The following is a 22,819-nucleotide window of genomic DNA, read 5'->3' as shown; positions in this document are numbered from 1 at the left end:
CAACTGCCTACAATCAGTAGTGATTCAGTGAAGAAGAATTGTCCCTCAGAGGCACCTTGAGCTCAATTCAATCTATACACTTCCTCAGTGGAGCATTAAAAACCGCTGCTCCACGATGACAGAGGTGATTGTAGGCCTTGATATCAATCTGCATCTGGCAGATGTAGTGATTTAACCAGGATCTATTCAAACTCCAAATTTCAGTCCTGAAGATAAGATCTCTTTTAAGCATGGTACATTAGGGAGGAAAAAAAATGTCTACAAGCAGCACAGTTACTGGTAATTCTTCTGTAAATGTGTAATGCCGTAAGATAAGGAGGCATTAACTTCGTTTCATGCTGATATTTCAGTTCTGAAGTTTAAGGGTCTGGATTAAATGTACTACTGAAAATTTAACATCCAAGATTCTCGTTCTAGTAGGTAAATGTGTGAACCCAAGATGATCTATTTTAAAATGTTCAATCCCTTAATAGTTCTATGATGTGACTCTAAACACCACGGTACGAATAAGTGACGGTCACGTTAACACCACCCTATATCGAAAACTCACTGACCGCTATGCCTACCTTCATGCCTCCAGCCTCCATCCCGGACACACCACACGATCCATTGTCTACAACCAAGCGCTGAGGTATAACCGCTTTTGCTCCAACCCCTCAGACAGAAACCAACACCTACAAGATCTTCACCAAGCATTCTCAAAACTACAATACCCACACGAGGAAATAAGGAAACAAATCAACAGAGCCAGACATGTACCCAGAAGCCTCCTACTCCAAGACAAGCCCAAGAAAGAAACCAACAGAACTCCACTGGCCATCACCTACAGTCCTCAGCTAAAACCTCTCCAAAACCTCATCAGTGATCTACAACCCATCCTGGACAACGACCCCTCGCTTTCACAGGCCTTGGGAGGCAGGCCAGTCCTCGCCCACAGGCAACCCGCCAACCTTAAGCATATTCTCACCAACAACCACACACCGCACCATAGTAACTCTAACTCAGGAACCAATCCCTGCAACAAACCTCGATGCCAACTCTGCCCACATATTTACACCAGTGACACCATCACAGGACCTAACCAGATCAGCCACATAATCACTGGTTCATTCACCTGCACGTCCACCAATGTAATATACGCCATCATGTGCCAGCAATGCCCCTCTGCTATGTACATCGGCCAAACTGGACAATCCCTACATAAAAGGACAAATGGACACAAGTCAGACATTAGGAATGGCAATATACAAAAACCTGTAGGAGAACACTTCAACCTCCCTGGACACACAATAGCAGATTTAAAGGTAGCCATCTTGCAGCAAAAAAACTTCAGGACCAGACTCCAAAGAGAAACTGCAAATTTGACACCATCAGCTCAGGATTAAACAAAGACTGTGAATGGCTATCCAACTACAGAAGCAGTTTCTCCTCCCTTGGTGTTCACACCTCAACTGCTAGCAGAGCACCTCACCCTCCCTGATTGAACTGACCTCGTTATCTCCAGACTGATTCTGACCTGCATGTTTATACCTGCCCCTGGAAGTTTCCACCACACGCATCTGACGAAGTGGGTATTCACCCACGAAAGCTCATGCTCCAATACGTCGGTTAGTCTATAAGGTGCCACAGGACTCTCTGTTGCTTTCTAAACAGTGAGAACCCCAAAGACGTTTGGCTGTGAATGTATAAAGCATAGGCGCAATTACTGTGTTTTATAAAACGTAATGAATGAAAATAAGTAAGTGTTTTATAATGTGTGCGACAGGAACCTTCTTCCGGCACCATTAAAAACAAATATATAAATAAAAGGCCGTGTTTTTGTTAAAGCCTCTTTAAGATTTTACTTGCACTTGCTTTTTCCTAATATGAGAAAAACCGTTTCACTTTATGGGGTAGGGTTGCTTTATGAATTAATTCAAACGGGAGCATACAAAAGGGTTCATACTTTAGAAATGGATTTACTTCCATTTGGAGGATTGGATTGAGTCAATTGCCTGATTGTTTGCCTAGTCCCAGTCTGTTAATCTAATCCTTGTACCATGAGAATTTAAATATCACGGTGATAGGCACTCTAAAAATACCTAAGACAGATAGTCAAACATCTTAAATTATATAGATAGCTGCTATTATGAGTAATTAAAATTGGCTTTAACCTAAAAAGTAGATGCGCATTACATAAGAGAAAGTGGCATAGCTTTGTAATGAGGCTAGCATGGACTGCCTACTGAGAGTTACATTTTAAGTACATGTTAGGACAAATGCACATTGCCTCAGGTGATATTAAGTGACGAGACTGAAGGCTGAGTGAATTTTACTATCCTAGTTAATATGCACTGTCTTAAAATGCACTGACTGGCTGGAGTATCTCTTTGATTGTAACATGAAATTTCTGTAGAAAACTAAGGAAAACAGACCTATTTACTGGATACTAAGGGTATAATATGTTACTGACAACCAAACTGGAGTTCTAATTGTATCTCGGGTTCTTATGATATTAAATAAATTGTAGCAATGCGCTTTCCTGGATTAAAAAAAAATCTTATTTTGTAATGCTTGCTTTATTTTCAGTGCCTGGGTTGATTCATTATAGAACCAGTTTAAAAGCCAGTGTGAGTCCTGGTTTGTATGGTTGTTACTGTCTGTTTAGTATGTCAGATATTTTTCAATCAATAATTATCCAACTACACTGAGACTGCAATTTCAGACTTAGATGGTGGTTTGTATTTTTGTGTACGTTCAACACTGGATAAAAGTTTTGAGATTTGAGCAAAGGCAGTTGTTCTAAAATTTCTAGGGGTGGGTGTGAGAGAGAATTTTTATTGTCTGCTGTAGAATATGTAATGCATAGCCAGTCAAAAGAGTAATTGTCATTGGAATGACTTCTCCAATTGACAATTTGATACACACTTGATGGGCAGCTTTTTCCCATCACAGTCAGCCTTTTAGTGTGCAGGAACAACATTTGAAATTATGACTTTAATTTTGTAGATGGTTTATTACAAATCTCCTTCCATCCAGTTTATGGTACTCAATCCAAGCATGTATGCTCACTTCTATAGTCGTTCTTCCTTTTTATTTGAACAAACCAAGACAGAGGTGCCGACTCCATGGGTGTGCTCCGGAGCTCAAGCTCCCATGGAAAAAAAAGAGGGTGCTCAGCTCTCACCAGCCACAGCTGTTTGGCGGGTCTGCTGATCAGCTGTTTGGCAGCTGGCTGGAGGTGCTTGGGGGAGGATGGAGAGCTGCGGGGGTGGGGCTTTGGGGCAGGAGACGGAGTGGGATGGGAGGGGGGTGAGGACGGGACCTGGGGGAAAGGGCGGAGTGGGGGTGGAGAACCCACTGGGAAAAATAAGTCAGCACCTGTGAACCAAGATACAAAGTATTAGAGGGTTAACACTTGCTAACATGATTTAACCATAGTATTAGTATTTTGTACATTAACATTACTTCTCTGGGCTGTTTCATCCCAAACTAGTGGTGTAGCCACTTGGTTGTATTCCCAATAACCAATGACAATAAAACTCACTTTCAAATTCACCGTATGTGATTTGATATTCACCTATCCAGCACTGTGTTAATGTGGTGGAGGTGGACAAATGCCACAGTGGACCAGTACAGGAAGTGGCCAATGATCTCCGAGGACAAGGGCTGAAGCTGGCCCCACGACACCTACGTGCAACATCAAGCCTGGAGGAATCAGGTTTCAGAGCTGATGCAGAGAGAAGCTAGACATTCGGCTGAGCAATCGAGAGCAAAGAACTCTAAGGGTATGTCTACACTGGCAGAGTTACAGCACCGCTAAGAGCGCCGAAGGGAAACCGCTGTTGTGTGTTCACACTGTCAGCTGCCTGTGCAATAGCGTGTTCACACTTGTGGCACTTGCATCAGTATTTGGAGTGGTGCACTCTGGGTAGCTATCCCACAGAGCATCTCTTCCCTTTCTGCCGCTAAGAGTTGTGGGAAGGCAGAGGGGATCATGGGGCATCCTGGGTCCTGTCCCAAAGATGCATTGCTTCACATCTCAGCTATCCCTGTGCTTCCATCTGCATTTGGCACTGTCTTCCAACAGTTTGTGTACTGTGTGCTCTGCCTCTTGGGTCTGTAGGAATGGATCCTGTACTGTCGACAAATATGCTGCTTGCTCTCAATAAAGCGTCATGAGTGGCAGTGGAGTTATTCCTTCAACTACAAAGGCAAGAGGAGTTCTACATTGATCTTGCCACACGTAGTAGCTACGACACGAGATTGCTTTTGGGCTTGGGAAACGAACACTGACTGGTGGGATTACATTGTCATGCATGTCTGGGATGGCGAGCAGTGGCTGCAGAACTTTCGGATGAGGAAAGCCACATTCATGGGACTGTGTGATGAGCTTGCCCCAGCCCTGGGGCACAAGGACACAAGAATGAGAGCTTCCCTGTCGCTGGAGAAGCACGTGGCGATTGCACTGTGGAAGCTGCTACTCCAGACTGCTACCGATCAGTTGCTAACCAGTTGGGAGTGGGAAAGTCGACCGTTGGACTCGTGTTGACTGAAGTCTGCAGGGCCGTTAATCACATCCTGCTCTGAAAGACTGTGACTCTGAGCAACGTGCATGACATTGTGGCTGGCTTTGCACAAATGGGCTTCCCTAACTGCTGAGGGGTGATAGATGACACGCATATTCCAATTCTGGGACCAGACCACCTAGCCACCGAGTACATTAATTGGAAGGTATTTCTCTATGGTTCTCCAGGCGCTTGTGAATCACCATAGGCATTTCACAGACATTAACGCAGGCTGGTCCAGAAAAGTGCATGATGCACACATCTTTCGGAACACTGGTCTGTTTAGGAAGCTGCCAGCAGGGACTTTCTTCCCAGACCAGAAGATCACCGTAGGAGAAGTCGAAATGCCCATCCTGGGAGACCTTGCCTACCCCTTAATGTCATGGCTTATGAAGCCATATACTGGGCACCTTGACAGCAGCAAGTAGTTCAACAACAGGCTGAGCAAGTGCAGAATGACTGTTGAGTGCTTTTGGCCGATTAAAGACCTGCTGGCGCTCTGTGGCTTCGTTCTGGTGCACTGCATTCTTCTTTTGGTTCCTCTTCTCACTGTCCCGCCACTCCCTCAATTCTTGTTTTTCATCTGGCGAGTGCATCATGACCTCATGCAGAAAGTCCTCTTTAGTTCTTCGTGGCTGCTTTCTGATTCTGCGCAGCCGTTCAGCTGGCAATAACAGAGGGAGGCTGGGCTCCCAAGGTCCTATCTGTGAATGCAAAATGCACCATTTTATGGAAGCAGTATTGTTTGCAACACAGAGACCACTGATTCAGTGATTTAAAACACAGCCACTATTCACATACATGTCACTAGCTGGCTGACCTCAGGCAAGCACACATAAGCCACAAGACCCCCAAAATGGTGAGTAACCACAAGGGCAGGGGAAATCCAGTGTCCCAGGACCGTACTGTACACTGGGCATGTGGCTTTTGGGGACAGCCAGTGCTGTAGGGCGGGCTGTGTTCATTATGGAAGATATCTCGCTGCTGAGGATGAGCAGGGAATCAAGGGAAGGTCTTCTCCAAGACGACAGCTTCTGCCCTGGCCCTTATGCATCTCATCTGTGTGCAGCAATGGTCACCCTCTCCCTCCCCCCGAGTGACGACACAGTGGTGCGGGAAAGTTACCCTTAATGGGGCAAGACACAAAGCAGCTCTGCCAAACAACCCGCAGCAGCGGATTGCCCAGTATCTCCATGAGAGTTACATGGAGATCTCTGGGGCAGATTCCAGAAGTGAGGGAATCAATCAACACCCTGTTCCACTGCTCAGACTAGGGCATGTGGTGGTAGGCACATCATACAGACACAAGCCTGCTTTCTGTAACCCTCCTGCCCCCCAACAACTCGCTTCTGTGATTCCCAAAATCAAAGGCACTTACCAGGGGCCTCCTCTCCTGTTTGCGCTTCAGAAAGCTCCGACAGCTGTGACTGGCTAGCCTCCGCCGGGGTAGAGAAGCGCTCCTGACTGCACACATCTCTGACCTCAGAGTTGTCCTCTGCCTCTGGGTCCCCCTCCACATCCTCATCCAAGATTTCCTCCTCCTGGCTCGGTCCACTCTCGACTGGCATGTGAGCCACCGAGGTATCCACAGTGACCTTCGCAGTGGAGGTGGGGTCTCTTTGTAGAACCAGCAGCTCGTGGGCACAGCACCAGAGCAGCAGTTTGCCTCCCGCGCCTTGTGGTAGGCGTTCTGTAACTCCTTCACTTTGACCCTGCACTGCAGAGTGTCCTGGTAATGACCCCTTCCTGTCATGCATCATGAAATCTGTCCATAGGTGGTATAATTCCTACAGCTGAAGCGCAGCTGGGACTGGACAGCCTCCTCTCCCCAAATGCTGATGAGGTCCAGCAGCTTGGCATTGCTCCAAGCGGGGGATCGCCTGGTGCATGGAGCAGCCATGGCCATCTGGAAAGATGTGCTGAGACCACTGCACGCATCACCGAGCAAACAGGAAGGGGACTTTCAATATTACTAAGGAATTTAAGGGGTGGGGCTCATGGTTGGTCACCTGAGGGCAGGGCAGTAGAGTTCAAACCGATGACTAGAAAGGTGAGAACAGGCATTGTGGGACACCTCCCAGAGGCCAATCGCAGTGCTATAATAGATCAGGGTGTCTACACTGGCACCGTGGTGCTTTAGCCCTGGCGCAGAAAGTATACACCTCTCATCAGGGTGTGTTGTGGTGGTGGTGTTTTTTAACAGCGCTGCAACTGCGCCATTTCTGCGCACTAAGTGGCTCGGCAGTGTGTACGCCTCGGGAGTTACGCCGCAGAAAGCTGTTTTAGTGCGCAGGAACTTGCCAGTGTAGACAAGGCCTCAGAACAGGCAACTTTGAGCTTAAGGCTTGGAACACTGTTGTGTTATTGCTCACTTAGTTTCCCTAAAGTCAATCACTGGGAAAAGTGGTGAGTTTGAGCCTACACAGGGCATGTGAACTGTGCCTTAGAATGGAGGGGAAAGTAACCTCGTTAGTGTATGCATTCATATCTCATAAATACATTTGATGAACTTTTTCTAAAATAAAAATAAAGCAGTGCTTAAATGTATTCTGTATGGAGATATTTCCTCTGACATTGTATTTATCCAAATGTTTCAGTTATTAATTGGGCTCAAATAGCAGAACTGCTCTCCTCTACTTTCCCTAATGTAATTAATTTAAAATCTACATGTAAAAAAGGCTGTGGTTTATACCATATGCTTGTTTCAACTATTATTTCAGTTTAAAAAAAATTCTTTCCAAAACATAAGGATTAGTGGAAAATGTATTGTTAACAGTGAATCTCTGTAGATACTAATCCTTTGGCAAGGTTAAATGGAAAATGATTGATCTACATTGCTTGAAACTAGATAATACACAGTTTACTTTAAGGGAAAGATCGCAGGGCATTTTCTTATCAGCCTTGTCAAAGTTTAAATATATAACAATAACGTTGACACAGCCATATGCACATTAGAGCCTTTAACATGCAATAGGATGCTGAATTTTTGGTTCTACATTAAAATTATAGAGTGGGGGAAACTCCCTGCATTGAGGTTATAAAATACGGTCACAAGGAGGCATTTACAATTTTAGAGGTGCATTTGAATTTGTCATCTGGAATTTATGAATTTCACAAAAGATGAGATAATACTTTCAGTTCTTGAACATAAATTTGGGGGTTTTACAATATCACCAAATACTTTACCTGCAAACAATAGTGTTTCTAGATAATCTGATTACTTGCCCTACCGAGAAAAGGATGTTATGTGTTTTGGCATTCAAAGAAAGAACTGCATTGTCTATCTGATCTTATATGGATTATTATAAATATTCAAAGCCAATGCCACAGCATAAGTAGAATAATATAGAAATACAAGGTAATAAAAGGAGAGCGGAACCCTCCGCCCCCTTTAATAAGACCCAATAAACTAACAAAAACACTTTGTTCCCTAACTGAGGTAAGGAAAAAGATGATAGAACTGTCTATATTTATTTTAAAAAAAAAGTGTCCAGTTATCTAAAATAGATCGGCACTGGATGGAAAAAAAATGATGGTGCTCAGTATGTTTTATCAGTGTTCGGAGGGGAGATAGTAGTGAATACGCTTAAGATATGTATGTGTAATGGGCACACACCATGCTTTTACTGTATGTATTATCAAGGTACCATTATCTATATACAGAGTTTCCTAATTATTCCTTAGTACTAACACTGGTTAGAGAGTATATTTGTATCACTATCAGAAGGTCCATATTTTTTTCACAAGTATTGACAGCTGGTTTGCACTGGAGTTTCGTGAGTACTGTACAGCTAGGTTTGGAAAGATTCAATTTTTATTGGTAACTGTCGGTAAACATCGATTTCACCACACACGCACACAAACCTATGAGAAAATATTTCCATCAGTAGTAATCAAAATTTACAGATAGGCAAAGTAAGAAAAATGCTGCTTGAGAATTTATTAAAATTGTATTTAAAGATATTTATTTTGTATATGTTAACAATTTGTTTTAACAGTTATAAAGCTTTAACTTTTTGAATCTCAACATTTACTGTCATTAAATAATTGTTTAACCTTCCCCCCATAGTTTTGTGGAACGGTGAAAATTTAAATAGATGGAAATCTAAAAATAGCTTTAAAATAAACATGGATATTACCCATTGAATTATTCCAAGCCTATGTACATCCTTATTACAGTTCTTTAATTCTTGTTAGCTTTCTCAAACAGATTTTTTTTGTTAAGTTTATCGTGTAAAGGTGACAATAGACCCTTGATTTCCACACTATTTGTCTCTTTCACAGGGTAGTAGCCAGTGACTTAGTAGGAATGTATTTTTATGAAATACCCAAAACAATAAATGACATACCAAAATAGTATCTGGTTTTCCCATGGCTGGCCTTTAATTGCAGAAAACAAATGGCCTTGGCTTTATTTATTGCAATAAGATGAGATTAAATAAATGCCACTCATTGGGTTCTGATTACTTTCTGTGGCTTTGTTTGCATGCTGCTTAGCTGGGAAATAGTTTTTCAGATACAACTGATCCTGGCATATGACAGAGGTCCCCAGACTGTGGGGCGTGCTTCTCTAGGGAGGTGCAGAGGAATGTCCAGGGGGGCGTGGCGGGGCCTGGGTCAGCCCCAATGGGGGGTGGGTGGGAGCACCACTCAGCCCCTCCCCACCCCCAGCTCTGCTCTGGCCCAGCCCTGCCCCCAGCCACATACCTAGCCCTGGGCCCCTCCCCATCCCCAGCCTCGGCGCAGCTCATTCCTGGCCCAGGGCCGGGAGCAGCCCACACCTGGCCACAGGCCCAGCTTCCAGCCCCAGTCTCCCCCGTCATCCCCCAGCCACGGCCCCTCCCCCCCCAGCCCCCTCTCCAGGGCTGTGTGGGGGCAAACACAGGGTAAGGAGAGGCGCCACCTTCAAAAGTATGGGGATCACTGGCGTATGATGCAAGTACAGTGTGGCACTGAACTGTTAAGACTATAATTATCTCACACAATATATATATATTTCAGATTCTTTACCACTTACGTGTACTGTAGCTTTTCTTGATCTTTAACCTCTTATTCCGTGAAATGAAGAAGAAAATGGAACACAGCCAGTGTAACCATCAGTTTTTGACTGTTTTTTCTTAGGTTCATAATCAAGGCTAAAACTGTACACTTTTATGGGAGCTATTCTTATTACTGGACCAGATGACCCAGGCCATAGAAGCAGCAACAGTATAAATGATGTATCTTCTTCTAGTGTAAGCATGGTTTGTGAACCATGAGAAAATGCAGTTTGAGAGAGTGGCAACTACAGGATTGACTGGGTTTATTTCTCTGTTGCAATTTTCCTTTCCTATTTTGTTGGATTCAGTTTGAGGTTGATGTTGTTTACCAACCTTTATAACGTTGGGACTGGTTTATGAGAGTTCCGTGGGAAATTTGCCCGTGTAAGTAGAAATATAAGCTAAATGTTGAGTTGATGCAAATTGGTGATATGTTCAGCGTACGAAGGGAAGAAAACAAAGTAATAACTGCAGTAGTAATGGAGTATAGCTAGACCTGGGTGGGATGTTCTGCCAAAAAACACTGGAGTTGCAACATGCTGATTCATCAAACTGAAACTGTTTGCAGGAAATGGTTGGCTTTAACACATCTCCCAATTTGAAATAAAAAAAAAAAAAAAATTGTTGAAATGTCCCGTTGTGATGTTTTGAAGCGAAGTGTTGTTTTTGGGTTCAAAATTACTTTTTGTTTTGGAATTTCATGCCAAGAAAGCTAAACATTTTTAAAAGGTCAAAATATAAATGAAATGGTTCAGAATTATCAAAACAAAATGTTTTAATTCACACAATCCAAAAAATGTATGGATTATCAGTTTGTGAAAAATTTTGAGATTTTTTTTTTTTTTTTTACTTTTTTGTCCCGATTCAGGACTGGAAAATTTTTAGAAATCTTGAAAATTTTTGCAGGATGGGAAAACCATTTCCCTCCCACCTCTTAAGCTATTATACTGTTATGACGTGAGTCATGCACCAGATGGCACTGTTACAAAGTATTTTTACTTAAGATGGGAGCACATATGTGAGCACCACTCAACCTTTTGAAGGAATCCTTGTACTGTATTGTTAGTTTTTTGATTGGGTTTCTTTTGGGGATTAGCTGTTGCAAGCAGCAGGAACATTTGCCATGTGCCTTAATATCATCAAGAGTGTGTCTATACTACCCGCTGGATTGGTGGGCAGCGATCAATCCAGTGGGGGTCGATTTATCGTGTCTAGTCTAGACACCATAAATCGACCCCCGAGCGCTTTCCCATCGACTCCTGTACTCCACCACCGCGAGAGGTGCAGGCAGAGTTGACGGGGGAGCGGCAGCAGTTGACTCACCGTAGTAAAGACACCGCGGTGAGTAGATCTAAGTACGTCAACTTCAGCTACGTTATTCACATAGCTGAAGTTGCGTAACTTCGATCAATTTTCCCCCTCTCCCCCACCCCCCCAGTGTAGACCAGGCCTAATTCTTGGGGGCAAAGCTGTTCCCGGAGTACCTAGCACTGGTGTCTGAGTTGAGATTTCTGAAGTATTTTAATGGGAAGAGGTCTCCAAAACAGAGGCTGTGGGTTGAGTAGAGTAGGGGAGATCACCTTGCAGCAGCCAAAAAATTAAGGGAAAGGTAGAATAACAAACACACACTGATTCATCCTATTAGCCAAGAAGCTGTTGGATGAAAGACAGAATGTCCCTTCTCTCACCAGTCTTGGGAGATTAGAGACTTCAAATATGTTAGTTACTAGCCGGAGACTGATATGGAAGATGGGGAGACCCTGAGCAGGGGTCCAGGTACAGCAACTTGGTAGGGACACTAGCACCTTCTACTTTCACAGCACTTAAGTTTAAAGGGGGTGGTGTTGGCCCCTTTATATGGGCATTGTTTTTGGACAGTAGGCCAGCCCATCTTTTGTGCATGTCTTTTGGTTGATAGGTTATCTAGCTATTAATTTTCAGATAAACTTTCGAAGGCTTGTGAGTGATTAGGTAAGTGGGAGGGATGGGATGACAAGGAAAAGATGAAGCAGTCACAGAAGCCAATCCTAAAAAAGGAAACCTTTTTAAATGGCAGGGGGTGTGGTTTTGGAAGGGGGCATGATCTAGGGGGTTGGGGCTGTTGTTTTTCTCCCCCACTAACAGGTGTTGGGTAAATTCTTCCCTCCCTGCAAATCTTGATTTGTGACCCTGAGAGGAGGGAGTCATGAGGTTTGGATAGTGGCCTTTAAATAGGGTAACCAGATGACACAACTGAAATATTGGGACGCAGGGGGGAGGGAAAAAAAAAAGGCGAAGCGAAAAAAAAAAAAAAAAAAAAAAGCCTGAGCGCTCCCCCCCCCCGGCACGCCGTGTCTCCACCTCCCCCCATGCAATCCTGTCAGAGTGGCGGCCCCGGAGTTGGGGGAGTGGGGGCTTTCACAGTCAGGGTCCGAGGCAAGGCTTTCGCAGCCCTGCTCACACCTGACTATCCCTCCGCGCGGGTTCAAGTTCCAGCTATGCACTGGGGAATGGAGCGCAGCGGCAGCAGAGGCTCTGCACGATTTTACAGCGCACGCTGTGCGGGGCCCGAGAGCCTGCGTGCACTGAGCTGGCTTATGCCTGCTCGGGTCCCGGCTGCTTCCGCCCCAGGGCCGGGGCACACATGGTGGAAGTGAAACCCCGAGGAACCGGCATCCCCACGCGGGCAGCTACTGCACCCCCACCCCCACTCCCACCCACACCCATTGGCACGTAGGGAGCCAGTTCCCCTGGCCGGACCTGGCGCTGCCCCCCCTGCAGGTACCGCCCCGCCCTCCTGCCTGTGCTCGGGCTGGGGCCAGGCCGGACTCACCCCACCGTGCCCGGGCCTCCTCCCTCCAGCGCTTGCCTGGGAGAGAGGAGGAATGCGGCGTGCTTGGGGAAGCAGTGGGGATTTGGGGAGGGATCCAATGGGGCAGTGAGGGGGCGGAGTCGGGCTGGGGGGTGGGGCGCGAGCCAGAGTGGAGGGCAGAAATTGCTTGTTTGTCCAGTGTCCCGACCAAACATTGGTCGGGACGCGGGACAAACAAGCAAATATTGGGACAGTCCTGATAAACATCTGGTCACCCTACCTTTAAAGTATAGTTGTGTTTTTAGCTTTCCTTTTAAAAAAGTGTATTGGGTGGAGTTGAAGTAAGAATCACAGAGTTTTGGAAGATACTAACAAAAATACCAATCTGACATTAGCCTTGGTAGCTTAGAGAGAGAGCGATCTTTCTTCTATGGTGTTTGCATTACATGAAAAGAGAATGGGCTATTAGAAGACACCAACTGATTCAAATTGTAATGTCTCAGGAGTTGTTTTGAAATCATTACGGAAGAGGAGAGAAAAAGGAAATTGTAGACAGCTCTTTTGAAACTGCCTGTTCCTACAAGGAAAAATTTTCTTTTAAAGAATAGGTAGCTTATCTGAGCAATCAAGGAGTGGCTTGTTTTTTCAAGTCTGAGTGCTTTGAAGCTGTTGGCTTGGCTATAAAATAAATGTTTTACACACAATTTTATCAAGACAGTTAGTTAATCTACAGTTAGGTTTCAGCTGGCATTTCCATTATGAATCCCAAGTTTCAGGTTTAATATTTGACTACCATCTGACAAACTATCAATATACAAATGATCAGCCACCATATTTTTATAATTCAGATAATTATCTAGTTAACTACTGTTGTGGTTCTTGAGGTTTAATATATTTTATTATTTTATTGAGTGAGAGTCCTATGTCCTGCAGGATTCCAGAACGTTGACTGGCAGAGCTCGCTCACAATAGTTTCACTTTGAATAGCCCGACATAAAAGTTATTGCTGCACAGCTGAATAATACTTGTAGAGAGAGTAAGAGAGAAATTGAGACATAGGCAAAGGAGGAAGATAATTTCAGCTGAGATTTGAAATAAATTGAATCAGTGGGGCAAAGTGACATAGTAAGGTTAGTCTCGACATCCAAAGCTTGTGAGGAGAGTGCGGTATGCTCACGATGGTGAGACTGAATGAAGAGGTTAACGCTGGGTCACCAAGAAAGGGTATGGACAGAGTCTGGGTCAGTGAGAGAACCTGAAGTATATCTGTGGAGGGATTTTTAAAAAAAGAGGGCCAGTTTGACTTGGCAGTGAGGTTGTTTGAAGATGGGAGTGATGTGGATGTACATACTTCTCTGCACGTGGGAGGAGGCAGGCAACTGCATTCGGCACATGCTACAGGTTAGCTGTCATTTGGAGAGGCCACAGAAAAGGTACTGCTGTAGTTGAAGTGAGAGGAAATTAAGACATGAGAGATGTGGGCAATTGAGAGACTATCAGAGTCCAGGATGATGCCAGGGTTACGGACCCTGCAGTTAAATGGAAGGTTAAAATCAAGGGAGATAAGAGTTTTATGTAAGATTGAGGATGTTTCTTATGCCCAACACAAGCTCTTTTATTTTGAGATATCTAGCTAAAGGAAGTTGAGATGAAGATGTAGTTTGATTTAATTTGTAGAAGATGTAGTTTGTAGCTTGAAGGCTGGCAGAGAAAGTGGATGGATTAGAGTTGGAGGTAAAAATTTGTACATGTAATATCGTTAGTATTAAAATATTAGTTAAGGGGAAAAGTAAAGACAGGATAACCAAAAAGGCAAATGTGCCTATGGATAAAATAGAGCAGAGTTCTGAAATTTATGGAGTGCAATAGAAGAGGGGTCTTGAAACATACATAGCGTTGTCACCGAAGGTAGGTAGGAATGAAACCTTCACAGGAAAGAAACAAACATGGAGTCTGTCCAAAAGGTCTGAATTGGCTAATTGCAGTAACTATGCTTAGGTCAAGGTTAGATTAGGAAGGAAAAGTAACTTTCATAAGCAGAAAGGTGTGTGACTAATTTTGTGGAATTGAGCAGATTCTGTGCTATTGGTAGACCTGAAATTGGTCCAGAATATTAGTGTCAAAGGTGTCTAGAGAGAGGAGGAAAGCCTACTGTCTCAAGCACTTTGCTAAGGATGGTAAGATTTGCGATATGACAGGTTAAAGAAAAGTGATAAAGTTACAGGACAAATGTGAACAGGATGTTTGGAATAAACACCAAACCGGATGGAATGGAATGTCACAAAAATATGTGTACTGATATCATCTTGGTCTTCTGGGGTAACCCCAGATAGAGTGCACTGGAAGTCATAAAGGCATGAATAACTTCGGTGAGATCCAAATCAGAGAGAAATGGCTGCAATAGGTGAGCCAAGTGCATGCATGCAGATAGATAGATATAGATATAAACTGCATTTGGCCACAGATGCTACCTTAGAATCCAGGCACAAGTCGGGGATCAAGAAGAACTGCCAAGGTTGTGAAACCTGTTGATGGAAGGTCTAGGCATGCTCAGTAATGTGGAACAGATACTGCTACTACTACAATAGATGTAGATGCTTGCTTCTGCCTAACACCACCACCACCTCTGTTTTGTCTGGACTGTGTCTGTCAGCTTCAGGCCCTTCCTGAGTCAGGCATTGGGAAAGCAGAGAGATGTACCATTTAAGTCTTGTGGAAAAGAGACTTAGAAAGGTATATTATTTCTCTGCTTGTGGCATTGCAGCCCAAATGGCCTCAGATGTATGTTGAATAGGGGACTATAATCTTTCAGAGCATTGCATAAAAGGCTTGAGACAGATGAGTAATTGCCCATACTGCTTTGGGATACCTTTGATGAAAGGAGAGAACTACTGAAATGTGTTCCTGAGATCCAATTCTACCAAGCTAGTGTCTGTAGTAAAACAATAAAGTAAAAGTTGGCCTGAGACATGAAAGGCTGTTGGTACATCTGAAAATGTCAGCCTGGACACCTAACCTCTATTTATCACTGGAAACTAACAAAACTAGCAGTCTTTGTACCCTATGGGGTCATTCCTTAAAGTGGGCATATGGTTTCCATATTGGAATGTGATTCTACATATGGCCATAAAGCCCTGCAGTGGTTATTTTATTGGTTTTGAAAGAAGGTCACTTCCCCCCCTGCTTGTCAGCATTTTTTTATTTTAGCGTCCGTGTGGTCAATTTAGCGTTGCCATCATGGAGGATTGTGCAGTTGGGTCTATGGCTTTTGTGATGTCTGTAGGTCAGTGGATAATAAGTGACAGAATACGATCAGATCGAATAATTTACAGGCACCTATTGAAATAATAAGCTTGTGTGAAAAAGGAAGCTGCAAGTCTTTTGAATTAAATTGCACACAGCTTTACCCTGAAGCTCTTTTGACTCAACCTTTTATTTTGTCTTTTAGGCACACCGCTGCTAGTGAGGAGGAGCAGTGACCCAGCGCTGGGCCCACCTGCTGGCTTCCACCCAGGTGTTGCACACCCCACCGACAATAGTCTGAAATCCGTTGTGGCTGTAAGTATCACGTCATTTATGTTTTTAAGAGGGGTGAAATTTGTTTTTACAGTACTTGCATATATAACTTTGTTTTGTGAACTAAATTAATAGGTCCTTGAAACAGGGTGTCAAGCTCATTCTATGGAGAGGGCTGAATTCTATTTACGCTCTGTCAGAGTATAATTTTTGGATTATATAATATCCTTAATTCACAGTGAGTCTCTTCTCTTATTAATGGAAGATTTAAGTAAAGAGTGAGAGTAGACTATGACTTTTGTGCAGTAGCTGAACTTTTAGTAATTCTCCTCATTCATTATTTGTTCAATACCATATAGTCCAATTCAGCATCACTCAGTGGCAAAATTCTCTCTTTTAGGACCACCACAGTTTGTATCCTTTGTTTATTTTTTCTTCATCCTCCTTTCTTTCTGTGCTTTCTTTCCTCTTTTCTTCACTCTGCATTTCTTTCCTCCTGCATCATCCAGTCACCATTCTCCGAGGCCTTCACTTCACCCACTTCCTGATTTTACAGACTATTTAATTGCTGATCACTTTAATGTTGATATAGCTGTTCTCATTAGGCATTAGTGCTAACATACAAATAAGATTAATGGGATGGCCAGGGAGTTTATACCTCACTGGACCATTGTTTCAGGCTGTGTGCAGATTCATGAAAGCAATACAGTTCGGTTACAGTTGGGTCACATTTGGAAGGTTTTATTTGCAAATATAAGGTAAAAACCTTTTTTTTAAACATAAGACTAGATTCTGCAGATCTGACTATGTCCAATGGGTCACACAAATCTATCATGCAGGAGAGAGTCAGTCTGTGGGCCTGGTTTTTGCTCACAAAGCTCAATGGGCCTGATTCTGCACTTCTTTACCTTCGTTATACGCTGGTGTAACTAATGAGTCACAGCATTCTAGAACTGAAATAACATAGGAGAGAATCAAGCTACATATGTAGTAATGCTATGTGTGCTACTCTTAATTTTGCAAATGCTGCAGACTCACACTGTATATTATCTCTCTTACTGGATATTATTTACCTGTCCATCGATCCTGTTCATATGACTAACTCTTTTTTTACATCCTATTTTCTCATACGCATCCTAGTTTATAGAGTTGCTGTGTTGGTTATTTGCAAAGTAGTATGGTTCGAGTGTGCCAGAGATCCTCATGTATATAATATCCTACTTCAACACTCTACAAGGTCAATGTACTAATTCAGTTGTCAGTTCTTTTTAAGCTGAGAGGTAGATTTTCCTTGTCAGATGCCCATTGCCAACAACAATGAATTTAAAAAGGGTCAACTTAGTTGACACACTAGAATTCTCAGCGCTTTAAAACACCTTTTTTTGTTTGAGTCCTTGAGTGGCCTGCAAAATAGGCACAGTGGTACATAGTACCATCGGCACCATAGATGGTTGTCAGGGCAAGCTGGTAGTTTGGGCTGCTGAGTAGGGGCAGTCATCGCTTTTGGCACATGGGGCACCATCAATGAAATAGTTGACAATATTAGAATTCAAATGATCATCTTTTGGGTTGAAGATTTAACACCCAATTGAGGTGAATGGGGCAGCTCACACCTCTCAGCTATTCTATAGACTCATAAAGGGTTTAACTGTACCAGACCTAGCTACATCGCTCAGGGCTGTGAAAAATCTCTGGTACGTAGTTAGGTTGATCTACCTCCCACTGTAGATGTAGCTAGGTCAATGGAAGTATTCTTCTGTTGACTTAGCTACTGCTTCTTGGTGAATTTACTGCAGTGACAGAAAACCCCATTCTGTTGCTGTAGTAAGTGTCTAGGCTACAATGGTATAGCTGGAGCTGTGCTGCTGATGTGCTTGTAGTGTAGCCATAGCTGTGTCCGTTCATATTTTCAGGGTTTTCTTTGCAACCATGAGGGCTAGAAAGATTATTTTTTTTAAAACGTAAAGATGAGATTCTGGGGTAAAAGCTTTGTAGCAAATGTGAATTTCGTGGCATTAAAGAATACATGGGACTCCTATTTCCCCACTTTTTATAGATGGGAGACACAGAATGACTTGAATCAGATCACACACAAGATGCCTCTGTGCCTCAAACACAGGACAATCACTTCCATTATGGGTGCAACAAGAAAAACCAAACACCTAATAATAGTGGGGAAAGGCATCAGATTTTTAAATATCATCTAATTATTGCCTTAAAATCACTTAAGAAGACAGAGAGGATAATGGTAATGTTTTGTGATATAAAAACATGTCCGGTATAGTACTTAGAGAAGCCTCTTTTTGTTGCAGCAGCACTAACAAACCCCATTCCTAGAACTTGCACAGTTAATAGTGCTGATGCTTTGTCAAAAAAGTTATTGAATTAAAAATCGTTATTAGCTAAAGATTGTTTTAGATCACAGGGAGAAAAAAAAATCAATCTCTGGCAAACTGAAAAATGCAGTATCAAAAACTTACTTTGAACATCTGTAAGATCTTCCAAATGTATGCTAAAAAATTATTTTAACGAAAATTACATTGGATTTCCAATAGCAGAAGACAGAACAAATTATCCTTCCCCCCCCCCCCATAACATTAATTTAATTTAAATTACCTTCATGAATGCAGAGCCAAAGGTAAATTACATCTGGTTATCCCTAACAGATGATGCCAATTTAGAACAGTGTGTGTAATACAAATAAGTATACATGTTCATGGCGCAGCTGACTTTCCTTAAAGCTTTACATTTATAATTGTGGTTAACTTTTATAATTAGATTGGTTTATGCTGACATTTGAACTAAGAGTAGAGAGAAATAAAAAGTTAGTGTAGAATATATAGTTCAAAAAGTTGTATTCATTTGCTATATGGATATGTATTTACTAACACAACATTCTCTCTGTACTGTTACATTGGCTTACAAATATATTTCCAGGTCTTGAGAGGTGTATTATCATCTGAGTCCCAATGGAAGTGAACACTGATTTGGCTTACAAAGAATACACTACAAACAGATATGAGAGGATATTATAGAAAATAAAATAACTAGGGTTGTCGATTAATCTCCGTTAACTCACACGATTAACTCAAAAAATTAATTGCGATTAAAAAAATTAATAGTGATTAATTGCAGTTTTAATCACACAGTTAAACAATAGAATACTAATTCGAATTTATTAAATATTTTGGATGTTTTTCTACTTTTTCAAATATATTGATATAAATTACAATACAGAATACAAAGTGTACAGTGCTTACTTTATATTATTTTTTATTACAAATATTTGCATTGTAAAAATGATAAACAGAAATAGTATTTTTCAGTTCACCTCATACAAGTGCTGTAGTGCAATCTATTGTGCAAGTGCAACTTACAAATGTAGGGTTTTTTTTGTTACATACTGCACTCAAAAACAAAACAATGTAAAACTTTAGCGCCTACAAGTCCACTCGGTCCTACTTCTTGTTCAGCCAATCACTAAGACAAAGAAGTTTGTTTACATTTACAGGAGATAATGCTGCCTGCTTCTTATTTACAATGTCATGAGAAAGTGAGAACAGGCATTTACATGGCACTTTTGTAGCAAGCATTACGAGGTATTTACGTGCCAGATATGCTAAACCAGGGGTCGGCAACCTACGGCACGCGTTCCAAACATGGCACGCAAGCCGATTTTGAGTGGCACACTGCTGCCTGCCGCGGTCTCAGCCCCACCCCACCCCGCTCCCCCCGCTCTCCCCTGCAGGGGCAGGAGGCAGAAGCTTGGTCCTGCGGCAGGCAAGCTTCCACCCACCCCCACTTCTTCCCCCAGCGTGGTGCTTTCCTGCCCCATCTCCTCTCCTTCCCTGTGCCGATCAGCTGGTGGCCCTTGCAAGGGGGCGGGGAAGGAGTGGCAGCGTGCTCGCTGTTCCGTAGAGGAGGCAGAGAAGAGGTAGGGTCGGGGCCTTGGGGAAGGGGGTGTAACAGGGCATATCCCTTCCAGCCCCCTGCCATGAGCCGCTCAGGGCAGGGAGCTGGGAGCATCCCCACCAGCCAAGCACCCCAGCCCTCTGCCCTGCACCTCCACACACCCCCAGCCCTCTGCCCTGACCCCTGAACTCCCCCCCCACACACCCAGCCTTCTGCCCTGCACCCTCCACACACCCAGCCTTCTGCCTTGAACCCACCCACACCCCCATGCCCTCTGCCCTGAACCTCCCCCCACACCCAGCCTTCTCCCCTGCACCCCCCCACACGCCCCAGCCCTCTGCCCTGACCCCTGAACCCCCCCACCTCCAGTCTTCTGCCCTGCATCCTCCCATACCCCCAGCCCTCTGCCCTGAACCCCCCACACACCCAGCTTCTGCCTTTCCCCCCCCCTGCCCTCAGTCCTCTGCCCTGACCCCTGAACCCCCCACACACCCAGACTTCTGCCCTACACCCCCACACACCCCAGCCCTCTGCCCTGAACCCCCCCACCCCCACCGTCCTCTGTTCTGACCTCTGAACCTCCCCACACTCAGCCTTCTGCCCTGCACCCCCACACCCCCCAGCCCTCTGCCCTGACCCTGAACCCCCCCACACACCCAGCCTTCTGCCCTGCACCTCCCGCACCCCGCAGCCCTCTGCCCTGACCCCGAACCCCCCCCACACCCAGCCTTCTGCCCTGCACCCCCCGCACCTCCCAGCCCTCTGGCCTAACCCCTGAACCCCCCCACACCCAGCCTTCTGCCCCGCACCCCCCAGCCCTCTGGCCTGACCCCTGAACCGCCCCCCAGGTCTGGGGTCCCGACTGCCGGCCCCTTTCCAGCCGGCGTCCCAGCCGCAGGCCCTGCTCAGCCCGCTGCCGGCCCAGGTGAACAGAACCCCAGACTGACAGCGAGCTGAGCAGGCTGGCAGCGTAAGATCAGCATTTTCATTTAATTTTAAATGAAGCTTCTTAAACATTTTGAAAACCTTATTTACTTTCCATACAACAATAGTTTAGTTATATATTATAGACTTATAGAGAGAGACCTTCTAAAAAAACATTCAAATGTATTATTGGCACGCGAAACCTTAAATTAAAGTGAATAAATGAAGACTCGGCACCCCACTGCTGAAAGGTTGCCTACCCCTGTGCTAAACATTCGTATGCCCCTTCGTGCTTCAGCCACCATTCCAGAGGACTTATATTAGGTGAATTGAAAAATACTATTTCTTTTGTTTTTTATAGTGCAAATATTTGTAATAAAAAATAAATGTAAAGTAAGCACTGTACACTTTTTATTGTGTTTTGTAACTGAAAACAATATATTTGAAGATGTAGAAAACATCCAAAAATATTTAAAGGTATTCTCCAGTATAATTTTTTAACATCTCTATTAATCACGATTAATTTTTTTAATCGCGTGACAGCCCTAAAAATAACACATATTCAGCAATTTAATAAAAGGAGGTTCTATCTTGGAGTTCTGGTGACAAATCACATGACCAGCTGCATGTCTGCTGTTTATAATGCCCGCAGGACCCAAATGGAAGTATTTGTATTACATGGTTGTTTATCTGGAACACATATATACAAATGAATAAATCACAATATGTGATAACTGAAAGAACATTACAACTAATGTATAAGCAAGAAGTAATCATATAGGTTACAATAACCTAATCTAAAATATATTTTTCTTGAAATTCACAAGCTGCAGGTCAGAAGCGTCTGTGGTATCACATAAGTATTACTGTTATAATGATGTTAAGTGTCATAACTTTCAAAGAGATGCCAACAGATATGTCGATATACGTAGTTGGAAGTGGTGGTAAAGGAATATTGAATACATGTGAGTTTGCAATAGAATGCCTTAATGTGGGTATGGATTACATTTGGTGCAGCCAGTAGGCTTCACAGCAGAGATGGACAATCTGCTGGCAGGCTGCCAGACAGTTTGTTTACATTTGCCCGGTTTCCGCAGCTCCCAGTGGCTACGGTTTGCCATTCCAGCTAATCTGAATCTGAAATCATTCTAAATATTGATGGATGAAATGTTCCAACCAAAATCTGAATCCAAAATCATAACCCCATTGTATCTGTCACAAGATATCATAGTTTGATAAATTCACAAACAAGGTTCACTTTGAGAAATCCTGGCCCCAATGAAATGAATGGGAGTTTTTCCATTTACTTCAGTGAGGCCAGGATTCCACCCGCAGTGAACTCTCTGGCCTAATTTGGGGAAACATTATGACTTCCTTTATGTTGTCTTGGTCCCTGAGAAGATGTTTAGCTGACCTCTGAGTTAATCAATGGGCTGTTTAAATTGCATTTAGTCCATATTTTAAAGATTAAGAGCTGCTCCCATGGCTCAACCCACTCTCAATTTTTTGCTAAACATGTCAAAACTGGTTTCATTTTCTGTATTGTGGACATGTAATTTGCAATTTTGGATAAGGTTCATATTTAATCAGAACCTTTTCATGTTTCAAGTCCTTGTTAAAAAGGGTCAGAACCTCCTCCAGTTCTTCCAACATTAATTGTGATTTTAAAGTATCAGCCTTTGTGATTAAGTGTCTGAAGATTAGCATAAAGTGTGTATGTGTATGCACCAGCCCAACTCAATTGTTTGTTCCCTTTACATATGCTTCTATATAAATGTGTAAACACAGATGTAAATTAATGCTGCAATTCAAAGCTTTCATTTGGGGTAAAGATTTATCAATAGTTTTTTCCAAAATAAAAAAGACATAAATATTGTAAGAAAAAAATGGGCAAATACTATGTTGTTTAATCTCATTATTTAAAAGCACTGCAGGGCAGAAAAGGTCTTTTTGACGCAGTGATTTTAATAATAGCTGTAGACTTTGTAAATCCAGCAGTTCAAGCTGGATTCTGGTAAGACTAGAGCTAGGAGACTGCATTGCAATGAGGCTTTTTCATATAGCTTCGTTTTTAAAAGATGAAATCTATC

The 22,819-nt window shown here is 43.3% G+C and overlaps 1 protein-coding gene across 1 annotated transcript in view; it reads left to right on the top strand.

Moving 5' to 3' along the window:
• Nucleotides 1-22,819, top strand: part of PARD3B (par-3 family cell polarity regulator beta) — a 658,517-nt gene that overhangs the window by 247,515 nt on the left and 388,183 nt on the right. Inside the window, exon 4 of the mRNA XM_054043471.1 lies at nt 15,826-15,935. Coding sequence (XP_053899446.1) covers nt 15,826-15,935 — 110 coding nt within the window. The remainder of the gene's footprint in view (nt 1-15,825; nt 15,936-22,819) is intronic.

This window comes from Malaclemys terrapin, chromosome 11, assembly GCF_027887155.1.
Source record: "Malaclemys terrapin pileata isolate rMalTer1 chromosome 11, rMalTer1.hap1, whole genome shotgun sequence".
Taxonomy (NCBI): Eukaryota; Metazoa; Chordata; order Testudines; family Emydidae; genus Malaclemys; species Malaclemys terrapin.
Note: the sequence above shows the minus strand (reverse complement) of the source record. Positions and strands in the feature narration are given on the sequence as shown.